Source organism: Choloepus didactylus, chromosome 25 (assembly GCF_015220235.1).
Source record: "Choloepus didactylus isolate mChoDid1 chromosome 25, mChoDid1.pri, whole genome shotgun sequence".
Classification (NCBI taxonomy): Eukaryota; Metazoa; Chordata; class Mammalia; order Pilosa; family Megalonychidae; genus Choloepus; species Choloepus didactylus.
In genome coordinates, this window is record NC_051331.1 from 4,701,837 (window position 1) to 4,722,691 (window position 20,855).

Here is a 20,855-nt window from a genome sequence, read left to right on the forward strand (position 1 = left end):
CACACATGCACCAACTCCTTGGCCTGGCACTGCCCACCACATCCTCCTCCTTAAACCCCACTTGGCCACTGCCAAGGGTGTAGCTCAAGGTGTCTGGTGCAGCAATGTGTATGGATGTGGCTCGCACAGATTTAGAGTCTGTCTTGGAGCCTGTGGCTGGGAGCAGTCATGGGGCAGGGATGCCCAGAAAATCCCCAACACCCACCATCTCAGACCCCTAAGCAGGCACCCCACTGCCACCACCACCTGAGCCACCCTCCTGGAGATATATAGTGGCAACACATTTTTAAAGAAAACTTTATCAAAAAATTTTAAAAAATCAATAGAAAACATTTCAAACAAAAGAAAACAAAAGAATAAGAAAAACAAATAACCTAAAATAACTACATTGCTTCCAACATGTTCCTAACCAGAAGGCACCCTGGAAAATTAACAATCAATAGCCATTCCTGAGCATTCCCATAAGATTAAGATTAACCTGCATAACTTATCTGTTCTTATTATTGTTCCAACTTCAATATTTGATGCCTATCTCTAGTTCCTTACATTCTACAATATAAAACATTTATTTGATATTTTTCACAGAGTTCTCATTAGTGGTAACATACAATATCTCTCTTTTTGTGCCTGGCTTATTTCACTCAACATTTTATCTTCAAGGTTCATCCATGGTGTCATGTTTCATGCTTTAATCATTGTTATTTCTTTTCTTCTACTTGGTTTAGGATTACTTTGCTGTTCGTTTTCTAGCTTCTTCAGTTCTTACATTAGTTCTTTGGTTTTAGCTCTTTTCTCCATTTTATGTATGCATTTAGAGCTACATATTTAAGCAAAATATTGATGGTTCATATCTTTTACACCATTCTGCCAATTTATATCTTTTAATTGGGGAGTTTAATGAATTCACATTTAATGTTATTAGTGAAGGTGGTTCTTGAGTCAGCCATCATATCCTTGTGTTTTTATTTGTCAGATATATTTTCCCCCTCTCTATTCCCTTTAATGTACCCTTACTAAAACTCTTTAGTTGTATGCCTTTATCCAGGCCTCCCTCTCCTTTCTTTTTATTCTCTGCAGGAAGGGCTCGCTTGTATTTCTTGTAGGGCAGGTCTCTCATTAGCAAATTCTCTCAGCATTTGTTTGCCTGTGAAGATTATAAGCTCTCCCTCAAGTCTGAAAGAGAGCTTGGTGGGATAAAGAATATTTAGTGGACAATTTTTCTTTCAGAATTTTAAATATGTCATACCACTGCTTTCTCACCTCCACGGTGATTGCTGAGTAGTCACTAATTAGTCTTATGTTGTTTACCTTGTATGTGGTAAATTCCTTCTCCTTCTGCTTTCAGATCTTGCTCCTTCTCTTCAGCATGTGAATATCTGATCAGAATGTCTCAGAGTGGGTTTATTTTGATGTATTCAGTTTGGTGTTCATTGGGCATCTTTGATTTGCATATTTATATCATTTAGAATGGTTGGGAAGTTTTCCCAACAATGACTTTGCATATCCTTCCTAGAATTTTACTCTTCTCTTCCCCTTCTGGAAAACCTATGATTCTGATATTTGTGCAATTCATGTTGTCTATCATATCCCTGAGATCCATTTAAAATTTTACATTTTTTCCTCCATTTGTTCTTTTGTGATTTTGCTCTCCAAAACACTTTCTTCAAGTGAGCTTATTCCTTCCTCTTCTTCAACTAATCTGATGCTGTTTTCCAGAATCTTTTTAATTAGGTCAAGTTTCTTTTATTCCCATGAGATCTTCATTTTCTAATTTACTCTTGCAAATACTTCTCTATTCTCTTTTAGGGTCTTCTTGATATCCTGTATATCCTGAGCCATGATATTGGTGTTTGTGATTACTTCTTTAATTAATTGCTCCAACTTCTGTGTCTCCTGTTTTTTTAGTTCAGGAATTTGAGTTATTCATTACTTCGGTTCCTCATATGCTTTATAATTTTCTGTTGTTTTTGGCCTCTTGGCATTTGCTCATCTTGAAAGAGTTCTTTTCATATATGCAGGCTTATGTAAACAGTTATCTTTAATTTGCCAGAAGTACAGTATGGTTGAGTGCACTATCCCTGAGCTACCAGCAGATGGCACTTCTGAACCACCTCTTACCGTCAAGCCAATCCTACCCAACTTTGTTTATGCAGTGAGTGGGGTGCAAATCTTGTGGAGGTCCAATTGGTGCACCAATTTTCCATGTGCAGTGGGGAGCACTAGCCCTTTGTGTGTGGGGTGTTCACTCTGCAGTTTGGAGGAAAAGATGGATTTAAGACCCAGTACTCCCAGCCATAACAGGAGCTGTGGCTGGAATGCACCAGGGCTGCAACACATGTCAAACGCTTCATCTCAGATTTCCTACAGGCCCTCTCTGGGTGGGTCCACAAGTCCCTTGGATTGGTGTAGGGCTCCTGGCACTGCTGTGTGGCATACTTGCTTCTAGCCTGTGCACTCCGTGGGCTTCTGCAAAGAAGTGTGCACAATCTCAGGCCAGGAAAATCCCTCAAGAAACTCTTGGCTGTGGTCCTGCAAATGGGTGTGTGCCAGTTTGAATGTATTATGTCCCCCAAAACACCATTACCTTTGATGTAATCTCTTATGGGCAGTTGTATCAGTGTTGATTAGATTGTGAGTCTGTGTTTCCATGGAGATGTGCTTCACCCAGCTGTGGGTGATGACTTTGGATAATTTCCATGGAGGTGTTACCACACCCATTCAGGGTTGGTCTCAATTAAATCACTGGGGCCATATACATGAGCTGAGAAACACAAGGCACTCAGTGCAGCTGTGAGTGATGTTTTGAAGTGCAGCTGAGAGGGACATTTTGAAGAGGAGCTACAGCAAAGAGGGACACTTTGAAGAATGCACAGAAGCTGAGAATATCTACAGATGAGACAGTTTAAAGATGGCCATTGAAGCAGACTTTTGCTCCAGAGAAGCTGAGAGGACAAATGCCCCAAGAGCAACTGAGAGTGATATTTTTGAAGAACAGCAGCCTAGAGAGGAACGTCCTGGGTGAAAGCCATTTTGAACCCAGATCTTTGGAGCAGATGCCAGCCACGTGCCTTCCCAGCTAATAAAGGTTTTCTGGACACCATTGGCCACCCTCCAGTGAAGGCACCCAATTGCTGATGTATTACCTTGTACACTTTATTGCCTTAAGAGTGTAACTGTGTAACCAAATATACCCCCTTTATAAAAGCCCATCCATGTCTGGTGTTTTCCATTCTGGCAGCATTATCAAACTAGAACAGCATGTCTCCCAACCCGTTGCAAAGATATCTGTGCAGGGTGCAAAAACAACCCACTTCTGTGAAACTCTACCTGGTACAGTTCTTTCCTGGCTCAGGAGCTCTTTGGCTGTGCAAAGGGCTATCACCCACACCAGATAGGGAGTTGGGTGCCTGGGGCATGGAAGGAACTCCCACTGTGCTACACTGTGGCTCTCTGCTGAACCTCCAGCTGCTTTCCAGGTTTTACACTAACCTGCCTCCAATCAGTGTCTCTCATTTCTCCCCACTGCAACAAGTCTCAGGCTTCCATTTCCCCAGGAGCCTCAAACACTCACATGATTCCAAATGCAGCCCCTCAGTTTCTCCAAGAGCACAGTCACTATGGAAGCAGAAGTCTTTACCAAGCAGTTGGAACCCCAGAACTGCTATTCTGGAGCACTTGCTGTCTTTTATGTAGTGTTTTTCATGGAGAAGAATTTTGCTCCGTCTACTATTCTGCCATCTTTGATCCCCACAACCCATTTTTAATGGAAGGAATGACCCCAATGTCTGATGAATATTGGGAGATTTCCAATCCCCAGGCTTCCCAATATTCCATGACTTACAACCATATAATTCCTTTAAGAGTTCATTTTAATTCCATTTTAAGGTAAAAGAACAATAGTGAGGGTGTAAAGGAAAATGTCTCTATCACCAGAAATTAATCCCAAGTTATCTATTTATTTATATTCTATTCATTATTGCTATATACATACCTATTCAAAGTATATAATATTTATGACACATAATCTTGGTCTGTACATTCTTGTTAACATTCAAAGTTCTCTGGTTTAACAGTAATATTTACATGTAGACGTGAAAAAATAGAAGCTGAACATTATAGAATGTTCAGCTACAGCTTTTACTTCATAATTATTTGCAAGTGTATTGAGAAAAACTTTCACTTCCTTCCCTACAACTCATTAAAAAATACTGCATTCGGCATTCCTGGATCATGTCACAATCCTAGTTTTAATTTATTTTTCAGGCAAAACTCTGAATAAATGGTTGAATTGTGTTGTAAAGCATTCTCGTTAGATGTTTTTCCCTGTTAGATATTCCTGATGTGACCTCCAGCTGAAAACTTTGTGATTTTATTTTAGGGTTGACATTTCCTCAGTATGGGAAATTAAACACTGATGAATCAATTCAAAGCCAACAAAGACTTTTCTTCATTCTATATACATATGCACAGAATATTTTATAAAATGTGAAACTTCACATATATTCTACACATTGCTGTGTAAGCAAAGGATTTCACACAGTTCATCTTTGAATTATCTCCTAGAGTTCTCCTACAGTTTCCAACTAATAATGTCTTTCCTACCCAGTTTTCTTGTTTTAGAGTTATTCTTACTCTGACCTATTCTTGTATACACCAAGAATAGAGCTCAGCTGAAATCTATTATATGTAATTACATAGTGCTTCTCCCAGGATAGTGTAATCATGTTATTTAAGAATAGATTGTAAGTAAAGGGACTTAGACATTGATTACATTGACTGGGATTTATACTCTCTGAAAACTATTCCATATGTACAACATAGTAAATGAGTTCTATGATGTTCCTAATGATAGAATTATGTCTAATAGTTTTCCCAAATAGATGGCAGAAATGTTTTCTCCCCCTGTTTTCTGGGGGTCATTCTATCAGTGAAGTCTTCCCCACAAAAAAAGCCAACATATGGTTTCCTGCCAGTGTCAGTTCTCCCAAGTTGCCTATGGGTACCACATTGACTGAAGGATTACCTCATAAATGGCAGACATTTGGTTTCTCCCTAGTGTGAGTTCTCTCATGTACCTTAAGGTGACCAAGTTGCCTGAAGGATTTTCCACATAGATGGCAGGCATATGGTGTCTCCCCAGTGTGAGTTCTCTCATGGTTCCTAAGGCTACAAGAATGACTGAATGATTTCCCACATAGATGGCAGTGGTATGGTTTCTCCCCAGTGTGAACTCTTTCATGTTCTCTGAGAACAGTACGACGAGGGAAGCCTTTCCCACATAGAGGGCATACATATGGTTTCTCCCCAGTGTGAGTTCTCTCATGTCCATTAAGGTGACCACGTTGCCTGAAGGATTTCCCACATACCTGGCAGATGTATGGTTTCTCCCCAGTGTGAGTTCTCATATGTGGTGTGAGTGCATTTTTACGAGTGAAGTTTTTCCCACATAGATGGCAGACATATGGTCTCTCCCCTGTGTGAGATTTCTCATGTTGCCTAAGGCTAACACAATACTTATAGGATTTCCCACATAGATGGCAAATGTATGGTTTCTCCACACTGTGAGTTCTCACATGTATTCTGAGCTTAGAATTATCAGTAAAGATTTTCCCACATTGATGGCAGACACATGCTTTCTCCCCAATGTGACTTCTCTCATGTTCCTTAAGGTTACAACATTGACTGAAGGATTTCCCACATAGATGGCAGACATATAGTTTCTCTCCAGTGCAAGTTCTCTCATGCTGTCTATGTTCAGAAATATTTCTGAAGGCTTTTCCACATAGATGACAGTCATATGAATTATTTTCTGTCTGAATTTGTTTATGTCTATTAAAGAATGACTGGAAATGGATAGTGTTTTGAAATTGTTCATTTAGACAGGGCTTTGTTTCCATGTCAGCCAATCTTGAGTGAATTAAATCCTCTCCCAAATCAGTACTTCCAAAGGGATCCTCTCCAATGTTACAAATCTGCTGCTATAAATGAGAAGAGAAACTGTTAAAGGTATGTCTACATATACTCATTAATTCAACTCTCTGGTCTAATAATTCAGTGAGGCTGTAGTTAAAATTCATCATATTATTTTCATGGAAATGATGGGCTACTTTCTTGTTTGCAGAGATTCTCTCTTTTTACAATCTCAACTGCACAGCTATCTAATCAATGTTGAATACTTCAATATGTTTCAAAGAATAGGTATATAAACATGTTTATGCCATTGAATTTATAAGACTTCAAGTTATGGTTTTCAGCTCAGGTCAATTTTCCCCTTAACTGAAACTATCCAAAACTTATTGATGGGACAGTGTTTACTCCCATATTTAATTACAGTCAGATGATTCTGCTGAATTCCTAGACTATTCAATCCCAGCTATTTGGAAGACCACTTCACACTTATAATGCTTACCTTTGCCTGGGTGGTATATTTGTCCTTATTGTAGATACCTGGCATAATTAAAATTTCTTCTTTTCTATGGTGATTTTGTCTGCCTGAAATAATTTTAAAACATTACATTGTAGCATTAGCCACCTGAAATATTAAAACACTTCCAAGGCTCAAGTGATTATGTTTCAAATATTGTCATTTAAATAACAAAGAAACTAAAATCAAGGTGCTCTCCAGAATATTGCAAAGTTTTTTATGGACAACTAGAGAGCTAAAATATTTTCAGTATTAAAGTTAGGGAAAATAAGGTGTCATGATAGGTGGTAAGGAGGGAATTCCTCAAAGAGAAGGACAAGAAAAAGGCCGCTATGTTTAAGTTTGACTCCTATAAGTATATAAATATCTCCTTTCCTAAGTCAAAGACAATCATAGATGGATTCTTAACTAGAGATTAATACAGGTACAGAATAATTGCACAATTTGTGGAGATTTCCCCCAAAGCCATAGCCTACATTTCAGGGAATATCACTCAATTAAGGAAATCTTCAGTTGATAATTCTAAAGTCTTTCTCATTCATTGACCAGGCCCCTCCTCTTATTGAAGCACAGCGCCCAAGGACTCACTTGTACGCTGTCCTTGGAGAAATCCTAATCCTTCTCTCCACAGTTCCTCTCCTTGTTCCAACAGGGAAACCACTTCTGATTTGCAGAGCTGATACCCTATTTACAAGAAACAGAAGCACAGATCTTAAATTCTATGCTAATAGACATTTATGATCATCAAGTCTAGGGAATAACAATTAGGAAGAATAAGGTAAACTGTGAAGAGCAACATGAGGAAGTGTAATTTAAACACAGAATGTTGATTATCCATTTGCAGAAATGGGAGATCCTGGCCTTCAAAGTCATTAAGTATATGGTGATGCCCATGCCTAAATTCATAGACAACAGTATCCTCACTCTTCATATAAAGGAACAATTAAGACTTCATAGTAGTTGAAGAATATTTTATAAAAGAATCCATTAGTAGGCTCAACTCAAAAAATCTATGTTCTATGTGGAAAAGACAATGTTGATTATTTTTCTACTGTGTTCTGAAACTGCACCAGAGCCCCAGCAGGATAAAAACTATTTAGAGAATATTGATTTTATCCACAAAAATAATATTCATTTAGTTCTCAAAGAGTTCTGAATTGTGGAGGTTGAGCCACAAAAATGACATAAAATTTTAGGAGTATCACAGACCACTGGTTTGGCAAATGAGATGTAAGGAAAAACTACAAGAGACAGTTTCTTAAAAGTAGTCATAAGATTATAAAAAAATCAGAGCAGAAATAAGAGTGGAACATGGGGAAGTTGTCGGATAGTTGAATTAATTGATGAAAGATTGGATGGATGGATGGATGGACAGATGTATATATGATAGAGAAAATTTTAAGAAACTCACCCACAGACACCAGATGATGGATACTCTCCAGCATAACATGTCTGAACAGGTTTCTCTGTGTTGTGTCCATCAAGGCCCACTCTTCTGCATCAAAATCTATAGCTACATCATTGAAGGTCACCAATTCCTAAAACATCATAGGCAACTGAGTTCAGACAAGGCTATTCCTACCAATATCCATAGTAGATTGATTGAAATGATGGCACTGAGGAAGGGAAAGGGTTGTGTGTATACAAAGACAAAATTGTGTTAGGAATTCCAGTCACATCACTCTTACTGTTAACCTGGCATCTATCTTTCAGATACACTCACAGAGACATACAAACTCAGCATACAAACAAATTCACCAGAAGGCAATATTGCATAACATATCATGTGATGTAACCTGAAAATTTGCCCACAAACTGACAACAATGATTTCCAGGTGGTGATCATCAAATTTGCTCATGAGAATCCATAAGTAAATCTCCATCAATTTCAAATAAATACACAGACTCATCATTAGGGAAGCATTATTCATGATCTTCCACTTTTTAACAATGATTATTGAATTATTCCCATCCATCCTATAAAAATATTTTTGCATTCTGCCTCAGCATCCATCTTGCAGGAAGCCATTTGCATTAACACTGACCTATGGCCTAATTATTAACAACTTTCTATCCCTCCAGTCTAAACTCACCAGCATTCAAACCGACCTCTTTGGTCACCACCCACATCACTGACATGCATCACCCAGAACCCTCAGGTGGTCCCAAGTGCTACGGTAACCATCCCTACAAACCTGGGACCCTGAGTGTCCTTCCCCTTTCATAGGTATTTGCTTTAAACTAACCAATCTCTGACACCTGTGGAAAATCTACTAACTTACTCCCCTATGCCACATTAAAGGCATAAACCCATTGACCCTTTTGCTCTGCTTTTGTGCTGCCTCAACACAAACAGGGCTTTTCACACTCCCCACTGACTCCACATGGCAACCCTGTCTCCCCAGGTTCTCGGAGTAGTAACTACATTTTTCATGTAATACTGTCTCATTACCCCATTTTGTGATACCTGACCTCCACCTGGACATAAATTTGAAAATGAATTGAGCCAATTTCAGGCAGCTGAAATGATCTCAGTTTCCTTGTATATGAAATGGTTTAACAAAATGGTGCAAGTTTTGAAAAATCCAATGACTGATGATTCCTATTTAACCAACACTTGTTAGTATAAGTGAGAAATCTACTATTCAATAAAATGGTGGAAAGACTTGAAGCAATGAACATAATTCTGTAGAGGTCTACAAACTTTATACAGAACTTGGGAAGAGTAGGTTCTTCTTTCAACTCCACAAAAACTCAGGTGTTTATTATATGAGGGTAGGATGTGCACTAGCAGAAACCATGGTCCCCTGTGACTGCTATACTAAATTACAGTCCTAGGCTGACTCTTTGTCTGGTAGGGGGCCACCCATACTCAATATTCTCCTACAAACAACAGTTTTCATTGTGTCTCTTGTATATTCTTCTTGACTCTGTTGAAGGATAAATAAACATTTCATTTGCTTTGGTCTCTCTTTCTCACTAGATGTTCAAGTTTTTACACTGGTCATGAAATTTTACTCTCCCTACAATGTTCCTCCTGTGTGCACAGCTGGAAGTAAGGAAATGATATTCCCTATTCATTGCTTCAACTTACCAAAGTTGTGCAAATGTAGTTAACGTGCAAGAAAATGTTTAACTGGGGACAAGATGGTAATGAGAATTTAAAACATCTTTTCAAAACATGAAAATACAGTCTATCAAAAGTGTAGGAAGTTTACTATTGGATAATATACTTTTTGCTTTATGTGGCCTCTTTCTTGTCCTTTCCTGAACACAGCATAGCCCTGGACCCAGCACTCATAACAATGGACTGAATGAACTCACTTGTTGAACCATATAGCTCCCTATTCGAGTGTTAAGTTGTACAGTTATTCATCTCTATCACTTGTGTTTACTGCAATCCTAAGCACATTACTACCACTAACACAGTGAATGAGTGAATTACTTCCCAACTGAGACTACTGGCTCCATGAGGCAAATAAATCCTCTCACATCTCTTCTGTGAACACACAGCCTTAACAGAGGCGGAACAAATTAATGTAAATGGTAGAGGGATTTCTAACTCACTTTTTGGACAACCATAATTATACCAGAGTCCTAGGTATACTTAAATGGGTCTCAAATATGTGAATATTTCATGAGTGTACTTAGTATTTACCAATTCAGTAGGAGAAACAGGCCTATTTTTAATAAAGGTTTTTCAGTAGAAATAATAATTCCCTTCTCACCATTGTTTGCATTGTCAAAATTCTGCCATCAACAATCTTCCTCTGGTTTTTCACTCTCAGTCTGAGCAGTAAGTATCCAATGCTGATGATGGAGAAAGAAAACACATGATTTAAAACTTGTCCACATTTTCCAGACCCACTTCACACATATACCCAAATCTTCATCTTGAAGTAACCACCCCCAGTCCAACCAGGAGAAACTTGTAGTGTACTCTAAGAGAAATGGGTAGGTTCTTATCTCCTAAACTCAAATGTAAGAAGCCTATGGCTCATGTTGCTAATACTGAAAATGTGAATACAGCTATCTTATAGATAAGAACATAAAAAGCATGTTTCATATGTTAATTGTCCTATGGTGGCAAAAGTTTTTCAATCCTCTCCATGATTCAAGAACAGGTGTCACTCCTGAAACTCCAAGCTAGAGCTCAGCAGATATGAATGTCATTATTAGCACATACAGCAACTGTTAAAAAAAAAAAAAACTGAAAAAAGAGCCCAGACTTCAATTAGTGATATGAATGAAGCAGATCTGGTTAAGACTAGGGCAAACTGGGCCAAAGCTTAAAGGTCAAAACTGTCTGTGTTTTAAAACTTCAACTTCCATGTGAGATCAAGGGAAGAGATGTCTATTTGGTGCAGGATCCATATTTTCTAAACAGTATAACTCTACAGTCAGTTTGTTCAAACAACACAATTACATGGAACTTTGAATACAAGTGAGGTACGGTAGGTTAGTATAGGTTAGAGTGAAATAGTGACACATCCCAAAGTAATTTGGGCAGAAAATAAAAAATATATTTACAGTCCCCCCAGAGGAGCTGGGGGAAGGTGCAGAAGTGTTGGACTTCCTCACCTGGACTGGTGTTGATGTTGTCACAAACACTGGGACTGGTGATTTGATATGCTGAGCCCTCAATCATGGGGCTTGCCCTTATGAAGCGCGTTACCACAAAGGAGAGGCTAAACTTGCATATAATTGTGCCTAAGAGTCTCCCCCTGAGTACCTCTTTGTTGCTCAGATGTGGTCCTCTCTCTCTAACTGAGCCACCTCAGCAGGTGAACTCACTGCCCGCCCCTCTACATGAGACCTGATTCCCAGGGGTTTAAATATCCCTGGCAATGCAGGATATGACTCCCAGGGATAAATCTGGACCCAGCACCATGGGATTGAGAATATTTTCTTGACCAAAAGGTGGATGCAAAATGAGACAAAATAATTTCAGTGGCTGAGAGATTTCAAGTGGAGTCAAGAGGTCACTCTGGTGAACATTCTTACACACTATATAGATAACACCTCTTAGGTTTTAATGTATTAGAATAGCTAGAAGTAAATACCTGAAACTACCAAACTCCAATCCAGTAGTCTGGACTCCTGGAGATGACTGTATAATAATGTAGATTACAAGGGGTGACAGTGTGATTGTGAAAAGCTTGTGGATCACACTCCCTTTATATAGTGTATGGATGGATGAGTAGGAAAATGGGGACAAAAACTAAATGACAAATAGGGTGGGATGGGGGGATGGTTTGGGTGTTCTTTTTTTTACTTTTATTTTTTATTCTTATTCTGACTCTTTCTGATGTAAGGAAAACATTCAGATTTGCAATTGTGGTGATGAACGCATATGCTGCACCAAATAGATTGTGGTGATGAATGCATAACTATATGATCGTACTGTGAACAGTTGATTGTATACCATGGATGACTGTATGGTATGTGAATATATTTCAATAAAACTGAATTAAAAAAAAAGAATAGGTGTCTCTGTCAGTGAAACCATGCAATAATTATCCTTATGTGTCTGACTTATTTCACTCAATGTCGTGCCCTCAACGTTTCTTCATCAACCAACAGTTTTAAAGATGGTTTTGTTCTCCCACCATACTTTCCATCCTAAGTAAACAATTGATGGTTCCCTGTAGAGTCATAACTTTATGTATTCACCACCATCACCACTATCTACATAAGGACATCTCCATTTCTTCCACAAAGAATGAGGAAGAGAAAACAGAAAAAGGAAAAGAAAGAAAAAACACAGGACAGCTAATTATAATATGTAAACTCATAGACATGAAATATAGGTTACCAGAACATAGAACGAGGCTAAAGAATGGGGAGTTGTGCTTATTTAGAGCAGAACGTTCAGCTAGGTTGAACTTAAGTGTTTGGAAATGGACAGAGGTGATGATAGCATGTTATTGTGAGAATAACTAACACCATTGAATGGTACGTGAATGTGGTGGAAAGGGGAAGCTTAGAGTCATGTATGTCACCAGAAGGAAAGCTGGAGTTTAAAAAATGAGAATGTATAAAACAGTGAATCTTGTAGTGGACAATCCCAGTGATTAATTGTAAAAATATTAGAAATCTCTTTCATGAACTAGAACAAATATATGACACTATAACTAGAAGTTAATAGTAGAGGGGTATATAGGAAAAAATATGCCTATTGCAAACTATGTACTAGTTAGTAGTATTTTAACATTCTTTCATCAATAGTAACAAATGTACTATACCAATACTATGAGTCAATAATGGAGGGGGGCTGGTTAGTGGTACAGGAGGATTTGGGTTTTCTTTTGTTGTCTTTATTTCTTTTCTGGAGTATCAAAAATGTTCTAAAAATTGAAAAAAAATGATTACTTTGCTGGATGCACAGCTAGCTGTATGTACCATGGGTAATGGATTTTGCACTTTGAATCTTTCAATAATTGTATGGAATGTGAACAATCTCAACAAAATTAATGATAAAAAAAAAAGAATACATATCTCTAACCCATACCACATGTAGCTTTTTGTCTTCCCCTGCAGGTAAATATGTGGAAATTCTCACAGTATTCTTTTTTTATGCAGTACCATTGCCTCTCCAACATCTATCCCTGCCCTCTGAACACCCATTCCCTCCCTCCTTGCACTATCCGGCCCCTGCCCTTTTGTATGCAATTGTCCTAAATCATCTTAGTTCAACTCCTTCGGATTTCTGGAAAGATCCCTCCCTCAAACCCCCCAACACTGACTTTCAGATCTTTCCCTAATGGATTTGGATATTTGTCATGCAACATCAAAATTATTTCATGATGAAGTTAATCATTTCAAGAATTAATTTCCTTTGGAGGGATAAATGATATCCATCCTCCAAATCAAGAACTCAAAATTCCCTGTTTAAGAAAATAGCAAGAGTACATGTTTGTAAGGTTTCTGTCATGTTCCAGAATCCTCAGAAGGCAAGAACTGTCACAAACTAAAGGTTAAAGGGGTTTGTGAGACTCTCTAGTCACTCCATGTATAATTTAGTAAAGGGGTTGTTGTACACCTGTTCATATTAATCAACATTTATAGGAATATGCATGCATTTACCTTTTTCTCCCTGTATTTATGGCATGGGTATCAGTGTGTGTGTGTGTGTGTGTGTGTGTGTGTGTGTGTGTGTGTGCATCTGAGTGAAAGAATTAATCATCTATAACCAGGAAATTATCCCTAAAACACTGTTAATTATTAAATCTATTTCACAGACAATTGATGATAATTTGTAATAAGCAATAGACGGTTTAATGCACCAATTTGAATCTGAGGCCCAGAAATAAAGAGAAAATAAGGTGTATAATGTGTGCCTCTGCTTGGCAATTAACTGTATTTGATTATTTAGTCCTCACGATAATCCTGTTGCTTATGGTTTTTTTTTTTGTTTGTTTGTTTTAACCAATTTAACAAATGACATGATCAGAGTTCAGAAAATTTAGTCCTATCACAAAATTACATGACTAGAAAATGACACAACTTGATTTAGAATTTTGCTCTGCCTGTCTGCCAAGCTTAAATTCATGGAGTGTAACACATCACTCAGATTTTTACCTGGAATATCCCTTTCATATCAAACATAAAAAGTCCTACCCTGTGGCCACAACCTTCTCTCCTAGCTTTGACACAAAAATACTCCCCATACCCAGATTCTCCTTCTCCAAGGGGACCTACAGTGTACTGACCCTCCTGGTAAACATCACCTACCCCTTGTTTTTACTGCCAAGTTGCTTTTTACACTTTTTAACAGATACATGCCAAGACCAACATTATCTCCCTGTGATTATTTACTACATCTAACAATCTGACCTTCAATATTCAGTGATTCCAAATACCTGCAATTTTCCATGACTATATCTGGCACAGTACTTAAGATATTGATCCTGGTCTAAACAGAGAATTCTATTTCCTAGAAGTTTCTAAATATACCTGGTAACTGTACTATGTCTTGCTAATTAATTCATTACTGCATACTACATGACTACTCCAAATCTTCTCAATGCCTTTTGAACCTCATGCACTCTATCATTTCCACACATTTTCAACAGATGAAATTAACTCCTCCTAAGCAGATGGATTATGTATTTTTCCAAACTGCACTAAAATACCATAATGTCTTCAATTATCCCTGAATCCATATACATTAGTTATTTCTTCTCTCTAATAAATAGTCACATTACATCTGGCTAACTCCAATGTCTCCAATCGATTTCCATCATCATATTTTGTTGTGAATTACATTAACAATTATAAATTAAATTTCCTTATCAGAAATCTCTCACTCTCTTCACAATCCATCACCTAAGTTCATTTTTTACTCTTCTGTGTTGAAAACATCAAAGCAAATTTCCTCTGAATATATTGTCTCTCAAGTTTTGCTCTCTAGACCCTCCCTTGACAAGATCAAAGTGCATCTACCCTATTCTCACATGCAACTCACCCTTTGACTCACAAAACTCAACACTGATATCCTATTTCATAAAACTTGGAGACCACTAATGATCTCCTTATAAATAATTCCTTACTTGGAACAAAAAATTGGACAACAATCTCCTGTTCAGAACTTTCTTTTTCCTTGCTTTCTCTGATATCACAGTCTCCTGACCATATTCAAACTACTCTAGACACTCCTTCCCCATGTCCATGACAGAAAACTCAAACAACACTGTTGGAACATCTTGAACTGGTCTGCTGACACATCTACTCAATTTCCTTAATTTCTTCTATTGCTATATCTAAACTGAAAGTGATAAAACACTTATCTGGATAGTATTTCAGAGTTATGGATTTTGCTTAATTATTTGGAACTAAAATGCAACATAGTGTAAGGCATTACCTCTTCTACACCCACAGTGTAAATATTAATCTTCCCCCAGTCTCAAATCTTAGTTACAGGCTCCACCAGGCATTCAGGGACTGACCTTTCACATGACTTCTTGAAACAACTAAGTAAAATTAAACATTGCTATTATCTCTACTGAGGAGTATTCTCATGCTTCCTTTACATCCCAATCCAGAAACATACCTTCCCAATCCAGAAACATACCTTCCCATTCCATACTCATTTTCTTTCAATCACATTTCAAATATCATTCTCTCAGAGATCCCTTCACTGAATCGAACCATACTGAGCCATTTGCTTCCACTCCCACTTAATTGTGCTCCTAATACTCATTCAGAAATCCCACCAAATTTGCCATTATAGATCTATCTATCTATCTATCTATCTATCTATCTATCTATCTATCTATCCCTCTATCCAACTATCTATATATGTTCTCTCAAAACAGGTCTAAAAGCAGAAAAAAATACCATCTGATTGGTAAGATCAGGCAAGTTTCCCTTCACACTCTAAAGTTATACATTTTAAATACTGAGAAATATCATGTTATAACCTTCTAACATACCCTCGGAATATCTGCCCCCAAATGCCTAAGTCAGATTAAACAATTACATTCTGATTAAATTTTGATTTATGAAAAAGGGAGGGTTGTCCCTCCTGGTAAAAATTCACTCCAACACTCACTAGAACTCAAATAAATTGGGAAACAAAATGAAGCAATCTCCATTGAGCATGCTTCTTCTACACTTTGGAGCTCAAAGATTCTTTTGTTCTCTAGCAAAAACACTGTTTTGAAGTCGAACTCTCTTTCTTTGACACTGATAAATACAGGAGACCTAGAATCTTTGGAATACTCCTTAAGTGGAAGGTGAATCATGAGAAATCTAATTAAGTTATGCCTATTTTATCAAATAGATACCCTCTGAAATAAATGCAATAAAGTAAAACACACTGTCCTTTAATTACACCATTCTTTTTCTGTCCCAAAGGCAACCTTTCTGTGTTTTCTCAATAGATTCCCTGTTCTGTGGATCTTGTTTGTTCTGAGCAGTAATATAAACAATCTACAGGAAGATAATTTTTTTAATTAAATTCAGTTTCGTTGAAATACATTCACACACCATACAATTATCCATGGTGTACAATCCACTGTCCACAGTATGATAACATAGTTATGCGTTCATCACCACAATCTATCTCTGAACATTTTCCTTACATCAGAAAGAACCAGAACAAGAATAAAAAATAAAAGTGAAAAAAGAACACCCAAATCATTCCCCATCCCACCCCATTTGTCCTTTAGTTTTTATCCCCATTTTTCTACTCATCCATACACTAGATAAAGGGGGTGTGATCCCCCTTTTTATTTGTTTTATTTGTTTGTTTTGTTTTGTTTTGTTTTTTACTTCTTAGAGAACTTGCAATCTACCAGCTTTCTCTCAGGCTGTGGGAATCCATGTGACTCCATATAAAATGAAATAATCGTGCTGAAATTTATATTCAAGGAAAAAAGTACATTACTCCATTCAAGAATGTACATATTTTAGTACCATGAAAATAAGGCATTCAGCATAATTCCAACAAAGTCCTTTGATGTACAAAAGTGTTTAATTTTGAGGAGATCCCATTTATCTATTTTTTCTTTTATTGCTCATGCTTAGAGTGTAAGGTCTAGAAAGAACCTCCAATCACAGGATCTTTGATTCCCTACATGTTCCTCTAAAAGTCTTATATTGCTAGCACTAACGTTTAGGTCTTTGATCCATTTTGAGTTCATTTTTGTATAATGTGGGAGAGAGGAGTCCTCTTTCATTCTTTTGGATATGGATATCCAGTTCTACAAGTACCATTTATTGAAGAGGCTGCTCTGTCCCAGTTGCTTTGGCTTGACTGCCTTATTAAAGATCAATTGCTCATAGATGCAAGGGTCTATTTCTGAACAGTCAGTTTGATCCCATTGGTTGGTATATCTATCCTGATGCCAATACCATGCTGTTTTGACAGTAGCTTTGTAATATGTTTGAAAGTTGGGTAGTGTGAGACCTCCCACTTCCTTCCTCTTTCTCAAAATATTTTTCGCTATGTGGGGCACCTTGCCCTTAGAAAATTTTGGTTATTGGTTTTTCTATTTCTGCAATTAAGTTGTTGGGATTTTAATTGGTATTGCATTGAATCTATAAATCAGTATAGGTGGAATTTACATCTTGATTATATTTAGCCTTCCAATCAATGATCACGGTATGTTTTTCCATTTTTTTAGGTCCTATTCAATTTCTTTTAGCAGTTTATTGTAATTTTCTTTGTATATGTCTTTTGTGGATTTTGAGTTTATTCCTAAATACTTGATTCTTTTGGTAGCTATTTTAAATTGAATTTTTTTCTTGATTTCTTCCTGTTGTTGCACATTACTTGCGTATAAGAACACTACAGATTTTTGCATGTTGATCTTGCAGCCTGCCACTTTGCTGTATTCATTGATTAGTTCTAATACCTTTGCTGTAGATTTTTCTGGATTTTCTATATTTAGAATCATGTCATCTGCAAAGAGTGAAAGTTTTACTTTTTCCTCTCCAATCTGGATGCCTTTTATTTCTTTTCCTTGCCTAACTGATCTAGCTACAACTTCCAGCACAATGTTGAATAACAATGGTGACATGGGCATCCTTATCTTGTTCCTGATCATAGATGTAAAGGTTTCAGTCTTTCCCTGTTGAGTATGATGTTACTGTGGGGTTTTCATATATTGCCTTTATCATATTGAGAAAGTTCCCTTCTGTTTCTACCCTTTGGATGATCTGAGAGCAGGGACATGAATGGACATTTGCACATGTTGTTTATGGTGGCAGTATCCATGATTTGCAATGGGTGGCAGTGGCTAAGGGTACATTGACTGAGGAACAGAGTGGTGAACTATGGTGTACATACAATGGAATACTGAGCAACTGTGAGAAGGAGTGAAGCTGTGAGACATGCAATGAGGTGAATGGATCCTGTAGGCAGCATTTTGAATGAACTATGTCAGAAACAAAGGCAAACACAATAATGCCTCAACAATGCAGACTAACAGCAATGTGTAAATTCATAATGGAATCTCACAGAACAGCTTATCAGAGGAACACATTGTAATCATCCCTAGATTGTAAGCTCTTACATCAATCACATTTATTCCTGAATTGTAATGGCTATTTCCAGATTCTGAGATGCTGATCCCTATGTGCATAACCTGATTAATCCCTGAAACTTTGGGTATCCATGTGACACCTTAAACTTAGAGTTAGAACTCAGCAGATATGAATGTCAGTACTAGTGCATATAGCAACTGTTAAAAAAAGCTGAAAAAGAGTCCAGACTTCAATTAGAGGTATAATGAAGCAGATATGGTTAGGACTAGGGCAAATTGGGCCAAAGGGTAAAGAACAACACTGACTATGTATTAAAACTTCAACTTCCATGTGAGACTAAGGGAAGAGATGTTTAGTTGGTGCAGGATTCATATTCCCTAAACAATTTAACTCATACAGTTCAAATACCGTAATCACATCGAACTTTTATTAGGAAGTGAAACCTGGTAGGATTGTATAGATTACTGTGAAATAGTGAAACATCCCAAAATAATTTGGGCAGTGAATAAAAATATAAATGCAGGGACCCCCTGAGGAGCTGGGGGAAAATGTGGAAGTGTTAGGCTTTCTCACCTGGATTGTTGCCGATGTTCTCAAAAACACAGAGGGCTGGCAGTTTGGTGTGCTGAGTTCTGTATCTTGGGACTTGCCATTAGGAGGTTCACTACTACAAAGGAGAGGCTAAACCTACTTATCATTGTGCCTAGGAGTCTCCCCTTGAGTACCTCTTTGTTTAGATGTGGCCCTCTCTCTCTAGCTAAGCCAACCTGGCAGGTGAACTCACTGTCCTCCCCACTTCATGGGCTCTGACTCTTATGTGTGTAAATCTCCCTGGCAACACAGGATATTACTACCCAGGATGAATCTGCTCATGAAATTGTGAGTTTGAGGACATCTTGACCAAAATGTGGATGTAAAATGAAACACAAAAGTTTCCGTGGCTGAGAGATTCCAACTGGAGTCAAGAGGTCACTCTGTTGGGCATTCTTATGCACTATATAGATAATCCTTTTTAGGTTTTAATGCATTGGAATAGACAGAAGTAAACACCTGAAGCTATCAAAATGCAAACCAGCCTTGACTCTTGAAGACTATTGTATAGCAATGTAGCTTATAAAGGGTGACAGTGTGATTGGGAAAGCCTTGTGGATCACACTCCCTTTATCCAGTGTGTGGATGGATGAGTAGAAAAATGGGGACAAAATATAAATGAAAAATGAAATAGGCTGGGAGGGGGTAATTTGCACATTCTTTTTTACTTGTATTTTTTTTTTTTTACCTTCTTTTTACTATTTCTGCAACAAGGAAGATATTCAAAAAATAGATTGGGGTGGTGAATGCACAAGTATATGCTGGTACTATGAACAGTTGATTGTACACTCTGAATGATTATATGATATGTGAATATATCTCAATAAAACCAAATTAAAAAAATAAAAAACTGCAGTGGGGGTAACATAACATGGTGATGTGAACAGCTGCTGAAAACTTCCCAGATATTCAGCAAAACAGGGAGATAACCTTGACTTGTTCAGAACTCTGGAAGAGTGTATGGATGAGAGAAGTACCCCATGGATGCTGAATTTAAGAAGAGAGATTTAACATAGGAGAAATCTCCGGGCCAGTGAGTCCTCTCTCCACCCTCACACTCAGTCTTGAACAGCATGGAAAGAACAGAGATCCAGCAGTAAGGATTCCACTTTCCACATAGACAAACTGTGGCAAGAATGAACTGAAGGATTAGACTATTGCAACAGCTTTAAATCTCCAGGCACACCAGGGAGATGTGATTATTAAAGCTGACCCCCTCCCTAACTGCTCAGACACATGCCCCATATACAGGGCAGGCAACATCAACTATACATGCAAGTTGGTGCACCAATTGGACCCCACAAGACTCACACCCCCACTAACCACAAAGACAAAGTGTGGGAGAACTGGCTTGAGGGGAATAGGTGGTTCATGGACAAAACCTGCTGGCTAGTTACAGTGTACTCCACAAAGCTGTAGATCTGACAAATTAGAGATAAGGGTTTTAACTGATCTACAAATCCTAAAAGAACCCTATCAAGTTAAGCAAATGCCAAGAGGCCAAACACAACAGAAAATTTTAAAGCATATGAAAAACCCACATGATATGGATAACCTAAGCCCAAGCAACCAAATCAAAAGATAAGAGGAGACACAGGACTTGGAGCAATTAATCAAAGAACTAAAGATGAACAACAAGACCATGACCCAGGACATAAAGGACATGAAGAAGAGCATGGCACAGGATATAAAGGACATGAGGAAGACCGTAGAAGAGCATAAAGAAAAAATTGCAAGAGTAAATTAAAAATAGATGATCTTATGGAAATAAAGAAACTGTTGACCAAATTAAAAAGATTCTGGATACTCACAGTACAAGCCTAGAGGAAGCTAAACTGTTTCAGTGACC

At 37.7% G+C, this 20,855-nt stretch overlaps 1 protein-coding gene across 1 annotated transcript in view; it reads right to left on the minus strand.

Moving 5' to 3' along the window:
* Nucleotides 1–3,936: 3,936 nt before the first annotated feature.
* The window catches only part of LOC119520624 (zinc finger protein 596-like), a 44,040-nt gene continuing 27,121 nt past the window's right edge, over nt 3,937–20,855 (minus strand). The window contains exons 2-6 of the mRNA XM_037818591.1: nt 10,153–10,234; nt 7,836–7,962; nt 7,013–7,108; nt 6,410–6,492; nt 3,937–5,978 (exon numbers count right to left, since the gene is read on the minus strand). Coding sequence (XP_037674519.1) covers nt 5,025–5,978; nt 6,410–6,492; nt 7,013–7,108; nt 7,836–7,962; nt 10,153–10,164 — 1,272 coding nt within the window. The 5' untranslated portion in view covers nt 10,165–10,234 and the 3' untranslated portion in view covers nt 3,937–5,024. The remainder of the gene's footprint in view (nt 5,979–6,409; nt 6,493–7,012; nt 7,109–7,835; nt 7,963–10,152; nt 10,235–20,855) is intronic.